At 43.6% G+C, this 9011-nt stretch overlaps 1 protein-coding gene across 2 annotated transcripts in view; it reads left to right on the top strand.

The window, feature by feature from the left end:
• The first annotated feature begins 534 nt into the window (after positions 1–534).
• Positions 535–9011, top strand: part of TJP2 (tight junction protein 2) — a 52949-nt gene continuing 44472 nt past the window's right edge. Inside the window, exon 1 of one of the 2 annotated variants that reach the window (XM_032675625.1) lies at positions 535–655. Coding sequence is in view for 1 of the 2 variants with exons in the window: in XM_032675627.1 (XP_032531518.1) it covers positions 8295–8357 (63 nt within the window). In the remaining variant the exon portion in view is untranslated. Of the gene's footprint in view, positions 656–8169; positions 8358–9011 lie in introns of those variants that run through there. The other variant, XM_032675627.1, reaches the window with a different exon arrangement.

Raw genomic sequence — 9011 nt, 5'->3', positions numbered from 1 at the left:
AGGAGGATAGAAGATGACATTGGGAATTGTTTCTTTCCTATCATTTTGCAACTGAAGTTGTTACCAACTGGTGTCACTGGAGTGCATGTAGCCCATCGTTACTGAGGTTTTGCTCCAGATATAATGCTGTTACCAGCTTCACTCTGTACAGTCTTGTGCAACCTAAGCAATCAGACTAAACCTCAATTGAAACAAAAAGCCAGATGGCTTGTGGAGAAGACCTGTGCAACACAGTGACTGTATGCAGGTTCCTGTCTGTACCCTATTAGGTTGGGTTGCTTTGCGTGCACGCTTGCATGGATGACTGCTGAGGGACAGTCCAAGTTGAAGTTTGTAGTCTTGCTGCAAGTGTAACTATTGCTGAGTATCTCCGTTTTCCAAGCACTATTTCTACTTGAATGCCAGGGAAGCTAAAGCATATCAAACTAATCAGGGAAGTATATTTTATATCATCTTTGTCTCTAGGACTTCAGTGTTCCAGGCTTCATAGTCACGCTTATGTGGTTGTGACTTAAATGAAACTTTGTTTTTCAGGGAGGAAACTACTGCACTGCCATCTCCTTGTGCGTGGGACTGGGAGCACAACTGTACATCAAGCCCAAAGCATCGCACAGCAAATAGACAGAGGCACTCAAAAACCATCATTCCTCCCAAGGTACTGGTCTAGTTGCATCAGTTAGAGTCGGCCATTAGTTTAAAATTATGTATTCTTGTCATATGCTAGCTAAAATGTATATTCTTTAAGCTATGTTTTCACAAGGTTTTAAGAAACTATATTTACTGGAGTAATACAATGAAGTCAGAACTAGTTATTTTGGATTCCCAAAGCAATTTAAAATGATTACATGCACATTCTCTTGATGATGTACAACAGGCCTTCAGAAGAAGAGAGGTTTCTGCAATGAACTCTATTCTGTTAAAGTTATGCAAATAATAATGTACAGGCCTGTACTAGTTCAATTCTTAGCTAAACATTGGTAAAGAATTAATTAATCTATGAAGATTCAGCAAATATAATATTTTGCATGGACTTGGGGATAAATAAATTACTTTAAGCACAGAGGGTAATACTAATGGGGATTGCTCAGTGACTCAGTCCTGGGAAATAGAATAGCCACACACAGGGAGAGTTGTTTTGCTGCATATTTTCTTATAGTACATCATTAAGGTAAATATAATCCTTTTGGCATATTAACCTTGCTTTTGAAACCTTTTTTCAAGTGCTTCTAAAAGGAGTATAAAAAGCGTCCTTAGCGTTATGTGTCAATTGAACATGCTTGGCTTGTTTTTGTAAGTCATTAACAGATTACAATTTTAAGAGGAAAAAGTTGTTATGCCGATGAGTTCCAAAACTGTAATTGACTTATCTTTCAGTTTTGAGATGAATAGCTATTGCTGCTTTAGTTATTTACTTGGAAATGTGGATATTAGTTGTCCTGTCTTTCTAATATGTGACATACTTAACCAAAGCTACTCATCTGTTCAGTGCTATGGGAGTGAGGAAAATATGATATCAGCGGTGCATAGCTAGGCAGGAATGTCTCAACTGAGGTCTCCAGCAGACTCTAATATGTTCCTTAAAATAAAAACTTTCGAGGATATGGTATGGAAACCTTACACCAGGGAACATGGATGCAAGTTCAACTCTTAGCAAAAGAAACTCCAGAACCATGTATCCACAAGATCAAGATGCCTTAAAAGATGCATCCAGCCATCTTGTCTGTGAATTCCTAGGAGTTGTAGAACTGGCAAGTGAATGCCTGGGATGGCTGTGTTTATGTGCTTTCTCCAGGATGATAGCTCTCACTGTTTTCCCTTGGACTCTTGCCAGCTCACTTCAATCATTCCTGAAAAACAGTACCCAAAAGTGGGCATGGTACCCTAGCTGGGACCTTGCTGTTACTGAACAGGGAAGCAGAGCTGCTTTGTTTCTTAATAAGCTCGTCAGCAGGACGCTTGCCAGTAAAAATAGGACGGGGAGGGGCAGATCTTTGAAGCATAGTTTTAGTGCTCTAGAGATCTAACTTGGCTGAAGAACTGCTGTCTGGAACTTTGTCTTTTAAATTAACTCCTGTATCAGAAAAAGTAACACATTTTTGCATGTTTTGCATCTTGTGCATTCCGTTTATTCATTTGCTTGTTTTTAATAAGCATAATGATCTCCATGAGAATGGGATCTTTGTTTTCTTCATTGCTTTGTCTTAATTAATTTAAGCCATCACAGTTGATTACCGTTGTGGAGTTTTTGATGTTGTAGGGTTTGACTTCTAGTGAGGGAAGGCAGATAAATTGCTAAAAGCGGAGGATTGTTTCACAGCCTTGTCAGGAGCAGTCAAGAAACATGGAGAAGAGAAGGAAATGAGATGTAAGCAAAATCAGTGTTCAACCAGAATGTGCTCAGTGTGCCTGCTGTTAAAAATGAACAAGCTGGGGCTAGGGAAGAGATTTCCTTTCAAGTGTTGATACACACTTTTTTATGGTGTTTGAGGAGAAAAAGGGTACACATTTGTGTGATTTGGATCTGTTGAAACTACACTGTTATTTCATTCTTTAGAATAACAGTACTAGCTTTGTAGCTTCTTAAACTGATAGAGATCGAAGTGCTTATGCCAAAGAAAGTTGCTTTAAATTGCACAGTCTGTAGAAGAAGGGAGTGGTGGGTATTTAGGTAAAGTCACTGTTAAGTCCTTGTTCTACTCCTTAGCAGTGGGTCAAACTATTTCATTTGCTTGCTGTACCAGTGTAATTTTCAAGGCACTCCAGTGTAGTTTAAAACATTACGCAGATGAAAATGTGCTTAGAGCAAGCAGACTGTATTTCTTATTCTCCCAGCTGTGATTTTTATTAACTGTTATCAAACACTTCTGCATATTCTCATGCTGCTTTATCTACACTGTGAAATCTGCTATACATCTGTATTTTCTAATTGGCATATTCTTTGCAAATAAAGTAGCAATAAGCAAAACAAGCAGTCTTCTGGGTTTTAGCAGAATAAATTTGTAATGTGTGAGATCTAGTAGAACTGTGACTAATACCTCAAACTTGTTGAGGAAAAATATACTATATTACTGTATTTCGTACTGTTCGTATCTCTAGTGTTGTTCCTAGTTGTTCAGCATTTTTAACAGTGTTTCAAATTTTTTATGAACTTGAAATTGAGTTTATGATTGACTTAGAACAGTGCTGCTTCTTCCTCTGAATCATTATCTACATGTTCTAAATTCTGTTGATCTGGAGTGTGTAGGTTTAAAAAATATCGTTATCTAGAGAACATCAAAATAGGTGGCCCAGTGAGTGACAAAAGATTTTCTACTGTTTATTACCCCATCAAAGATCTATATGAAGTGTGAGATGCTGTTTATGTTGGACTCTGTGTTTCTTCCAGAGACATCTGTCTTTTCTAAAATAACAGCCTTAGAATTGCTGCTTTGAAACCTGGAAAGTGTGTATAGCTGTTCATCCTTGCACTAGACCAGAGATGGCCAACAGACCAGATCCTGCAGCTGCATGCCAAAATCTTTACATTTCATAATCACAAACTGTACTTTGGAAGTAGAGACAAGGGGCAGGATAATGATTGCATCATGCTGCATTACACTGGCACTTGAGTCATGCAGCAACCTCACAATGACAGGCTAATACAGGTGGAAGGAGACCTCAAGTGGTTTCTAGTGCAATCTTGTGCCCAAAACAGGGTCAGCTGTGAGATCAGAACAAGTTTCATGGAGCTTTACCCAGCTGGGGTTTGAAAACCTCCAAGAACACAGATTGTAGAACTTCTCTGCAGTGGGTCCGTGATTTGTCTGTCCTCATGAGGAAAATTTTTTCTTCTTATATACATCTGAACCTGTTTTGTTTGAACCTTTGCCCATTGTCTCCTATCTACTTTGCACCACTGAAGAGAACCTGGCTGCATCTCTTCGATCTCCTCCCATCAGCACCAATGGGCTGCTGTTGAATGTCCTGAAGCCATCCTTCCTCCAGGCTAACAAACCCAGCTGCCACACTTCCTCTTGCAGGGTTAGTGCTTCAGCCCCCACCATCTTGGTGACCCTCTGTTGGACTTACTTCTACACATGGTAGCAACTGCTAAGATAGTATTCATGGCATTTCCTCTCCAGTCCGCCCAAGACAGAGATTAAGATTACTGTGACAACGCCAGTGTAGAGCTATGTGTTTGAACCATATGTAGCTCCTGAGCAGTTTGAGAGTCAGAGGTCAGCTACCTACACATCCTCTAATCCTGAAGGTTGAATCTGTTAGGGCCCAGCTTACTATATAAAGAAGCGGACGTAATTGGATTTATGAATCATTTAAGTAGGACTGGGCTGACTGATTTGTGTGATTTTGCAGGCTGATGACAAATGGCAGTCTAAAGAGATTGCCGGGAAGGGGGAAAGGCTGTTTGGCAACATGGTATTTTTAGAAACTTCTACAGTGCCTCTCATCACAAGATCATGAACACTTGCTTAAAAACAAAAGCAAAACCTGATACCTCTTTCAGACAGTTCAACAACTGGACTACCAGCCTATATCCCAGTATCTGGGAACTGAAATCAGTTCCCAGCTGTTAAGGGGGTTGCCTGTGTTTGCCGTGCTGTCCAGCAGCACTACCAAGTATTGAACTTTAACATTTAAAGAACAGAAAAATAATTGATTGTCAGAGGGGCAGGTTAAAAGGCTTGATGGTGGAGATGAGGCGGAGAGAACCTGAATCACAACATGGTAAGAAATCTTGGTGGCTGCAGGCAAGTTGCTGAATAGCCTTACTTGGTTGGCAGGAGTAACTGTGAGAGGCAACTGCTTGTTTTAAATTTGCATTCTGTACCATAGTGTTAAATGGGTGTTCCCTCTGTGGATGGTGGAAGGAGCACAACTGCTTCATTCACAGTAGCATTAGATAATTTATGGAATATGTCCTGGGTTTTGCATGACTCAGGCTACAGCAAGTGATCTCTCTAAATTAGGGCTACATGGACCATGGATTCAATCTGATTGTAGGCAAACAATGTCTGCCTTGATTACTTAAACTGAAAATCTCAACTGAAAATGTGTTCACTGCAAGTTATTTGCATGTTTTTCTTAAAGTTAATACCAATTAATCTTTCCATTAATTTTAAAATTTCTGCATGCCTACATAACATTTCATGAAATCCTCTGCACATGATACTGCTTTGTACAGTTATTGCATGTGCAGAACATCTGGTCCTAAACACTGCAGAGGACAGAGCTGCACATCTATAGCCCAGCTCATGCAATTTTGCCATGGTGCTTGTACCCAGCCTTTATGATGCAGTATCCCTTCCAGGACTGCATCTTCATGATGCAGTATCCCTTCCAGGACTGACTACAACTGGACCTTCACCTCCCATTTCAAAAGGAGAGTAAAGAGTGAAACATGCATGCAGCAATGCCTCCAAACACTCAGAGTGCTCAGGGACCTGCACAGATAGATCAGACCATTTGTCTGGAGCTCCTGCCCCTCTTCTGACTGTTCTGCTGTCCCAGAAGAATTTTGGGTAGGTATTCTGTATCCACATTTAGGGGTCTTGTGGTGTTTAAGAAAAGCTGAGACAGGAGAGTTATATCTAATTATATATTTATAAGTGCTCTTTGAGCTGCAGTTTAGGGGTTTGGTTTTGTTTTCCTTTGGATTACATGGGAAGAGAATGGACCTGCTGTCCTCCTGTGGAGTAGCTGCTTGGTGAATTGGGTGCTTTGAGCACCTGTTCTCCCTTTTCCTGCCACAGGAGATGGGAACTTGAGCTGCCAGAGAAGTTTCTGCAGCTCTCATCACTGTTTACACTGATATCTTGTACCCTTACATTTTTTGTTTAGTTGGTATCATCCTGCCCTCGTAAGGCTTACCTGCATAACCACCCTGGAGGACATCTTGGTCAAAGAGCAGGCCTGAAAGGTCTGAAAGTTTGTTCTCTGTGTTGAATTGGAGTATACATAACTTGGAAATTGTTACTTCATTGTTACTTACATCAAGTCCATAGCATCAGTGTGGGCATCTGGCTCTTGGCCAGCTCTAGTGTAAGCATGAGCGCTAGAGGCCACTTAGTGCTCCACATTTGAGGTTGATATGGAGGATTTATTAATTGTGGCAGATTAGCTGTTTGGTTTGGGAAGAGAAATAAGAAAGCAGGAAAGGATATCTGCCCTCTCCTCTTACAAGTGAGAAATTTATGATAAACATGGGAAATATTTTGATAAGCCCACATGGATTATTTTTCATTGCAGGAAACTAAATGGAGACAAACTAAATGGAGGCCCTTCCCAGATGGTGATTCATGATAAGGGATCGAAAACGAGCCTATCTTGCTTGCATAACTGGAGTCAGTTCCTGCATCTCTGTTAGACTTACCTCAGGCTAGCTAAGTGTGTTTACCTTGGTTGCTGCCCTACATCTTGGGGAAGTATAGCCTCTATTAGTAATAATACCTCGTGGCTTTGATAAAGTTACAGAACATGCCAAAAGGAGGCTTTAGGTCAAGCCATAGGTTTTATGTGGAAAAGAAATAATCTTCCTTGGCCTTGTAGGGATAGGTAGACCCTTAGATTGCTCTGCCTGGCACTGCCTGCACTCCTCAAGAGGTAGTGTTTTGTGGGGGAATCAAGTGCTTTTGATTCAAATCAAATTGATTGACAAATCAATCTTTGGCTTCTCTCAGAGCCTGTGTGGAAGGAAGCAGCTGCAGGATGCTGGTACAATACTTTATGCTGCTACAAACTCGGTATATGCGTTAAGAGACTGCAGTCACAGGGATCTGATGGCTTCTCCTGTCCCAGTCCCACCTCACGTCTGACAAACTCTCTTTTTCAAAAAGTATATTGCCATCCAGTTAAAACAAAAGTTTTTCTTGTGTCTAAAACTACCTAGTTGTCAGCAGCAAAATCATGTTGTTTTCATTGTGTTGTGTCTTTTCACAATACTGGACAGTGGATTTCTCTGCTGATGCTGTGATGGAATATCCTATGATGACGTTGCCAGCCAGTGCTAGCTCTTTGGAAAGTTGCCTCCGTTTGCACAGGTGTACGAAGTGCGCATTGGTGTGGAGAGTGGCAGCTGTTTGGCCTTGCCATGCTGTGTCCCATGGAGAAATTCTTGGTGCCGGATGCTATCACAGGATCCTTTGTGTGCAAGGAGCCTGGCCCCCTATGTTTCCTTTTTCCAGGTGGTCATATACCAGAGTGCTAGTGTTGCAGAAAAAGTTGTATGGTATCACTCACTTGTAAAACTAACTGAAAGGAAAAGACCAGATGAAAGAACAAAGTTCACAATTTGGCATTTGTCTGCCTTTTTCTCTCTTCAATTTGAGGGTAGGCTAAACAAAGTAACAGGCTGTTTGCAATTCTTTTTTTTTTTCTTTAACTGTTGTTTTAAGAAGCTCTTCCCTTACAGTTGTCCTCATTCTAGTTTCTTCCTTCCAAGAGTTGATTCAAGTATTGCCTCATCCACCCGAAATAGCATAAATCCAGGAAGACAGCAGCACTGGGAAAGAAGTCTTTATTTCCGAATACAAGTGTGGTTCAATTTTTGCCCATCTACTCCTCCTAGGGCTTTTAGTGACCACGCATTTCTACAAGCTCTTGAGAATAGCTACCTCAAATACGTGTTTTTTTTAGCATATGTAATTATAGCCCAAATTCAGGCAATTTGACCTCTGAATTAATAGCAGCTGTTTGAGTGTCAAGACTGATGTGGAGGGGCTGTTACATGGTGGTAAAGAAACCTAACCAAAGGCTGCAGACTTGAGGAATCCATCAGCTGTGATGGGGCCTTCACATTCACGACCTCCTAAAAACACACAGACAAAACGTGAATGTTGCTGCTGCGTGTCTATTTGACAGAGCAGTGCTGTGGATACTGCCCAAAAGCTCATGTCAGAAATGCTGAGCGGGCTTGGGCCACGCGCCCCATCGCTCCCGTTTATCCTGTGACAGGCGTCAGCTACTGGCCACTGCCAAGGGCAGGAACACAAGAAATATTTTTGTAAATGGAGAATAACATTCTTTCTTCCCAGGGAGAATGAAAATGTTTCTTCGCCTCCCGGGCGTTTGCAGGCATGATTGGCTGGCAGCGGGGGCGGCCGGGCCCCGGCAGGACAAAGTCTCTCTGTGGCGGGCTCCTCAGAGCCGGCTTTGTCCTGCTGGGCTCCTGCTGCCCCGCAGGGCTCCGTCGCAGCCCCTCGGCAGCGGCCTGGCCTGTTCTCTCGGGAGGCGGAGGCGGGAAAGCATTCCCGAGGGTACCGGGTCTGACCGCAGCCCCCGGGGCCGGCGATGTTACTATGGGAGCGAGGCAGGGCTCCACCGGGAGCGGTCCGCGGGAGCCCGCGGTGGGGGCGATGCAGGTCGGTAGCGTCCCGTCACACACCGCGCTCCTCCGCTGGCCGGGGTTGCCCTCCGGCACCTCCTGTCCCGGCCGTGCCCGCCGGGGGGGCAGTGGGAGGGCACCTGCGGCACGGTACGAGGGGCGCGAGTAACATCGACGCACAGGGGTGTTTCCAACCCGCGTAACTCACCTGCGGCCGCGGCGACACCACCGAGCCTCGCCGGGACCGACCGCCCTTTGAGCGGAGAAGCCGCGCGTGTGAGCCGGGGGAGGACCCGCTTAGTGTGGGCTCCGCGTTTGATCCGCGCTTTCCACCGGCTCGAGCTGGCCGAGACAATGCTGGAGCCGAGCGTGGGGGAATCCTGTGGTTTTTTCAGTTAAATGGGAGCGGGGAGGCAGCCTGGCCTCCGCACTGCTGACCGGTTCCAGCGGCGACACGTAGCTTTGTATTTTGAATGCTGGCAAATCAGTATTTTAACCGAAATATTCCGGTTTCTGTGTGGAGGAACAAACTCCCGAGTTTGATAAAGAAAGTCCTCCTCTCCCTCGCCCTGGCTTTTTTCTTTTCTTTTTATAGTGTCAGATGCTGAACTTCAGTAATCAATGTCGCTATGAAGCGCCTAGGAGTACGACAGCATCTGTCAGAAGTGGAGGGACCGTGTGGTGTGCGTGC

The sequence above is a fragment of the Chiroxiphia lanceolata genome, chromosome Z (genome assembly GCF_009829145.1).
Source record: "Chiroxiphia lanceolata isolate bChiLan1 chromosome Z, bChiLan1.pri, whole genome shotgun sequence".
Taxonomy (NCBI): Eukaryota; Metazoa; Chordata; class Aves; order Passeriformes; family Pipridae; genus Chiroxiphia; species Chiroxiphia lanceolata.
Note: the sequence above shows the minus strand (reverse complement) of the source record. Positions and strands in the feature narration are given on the sequence as shown.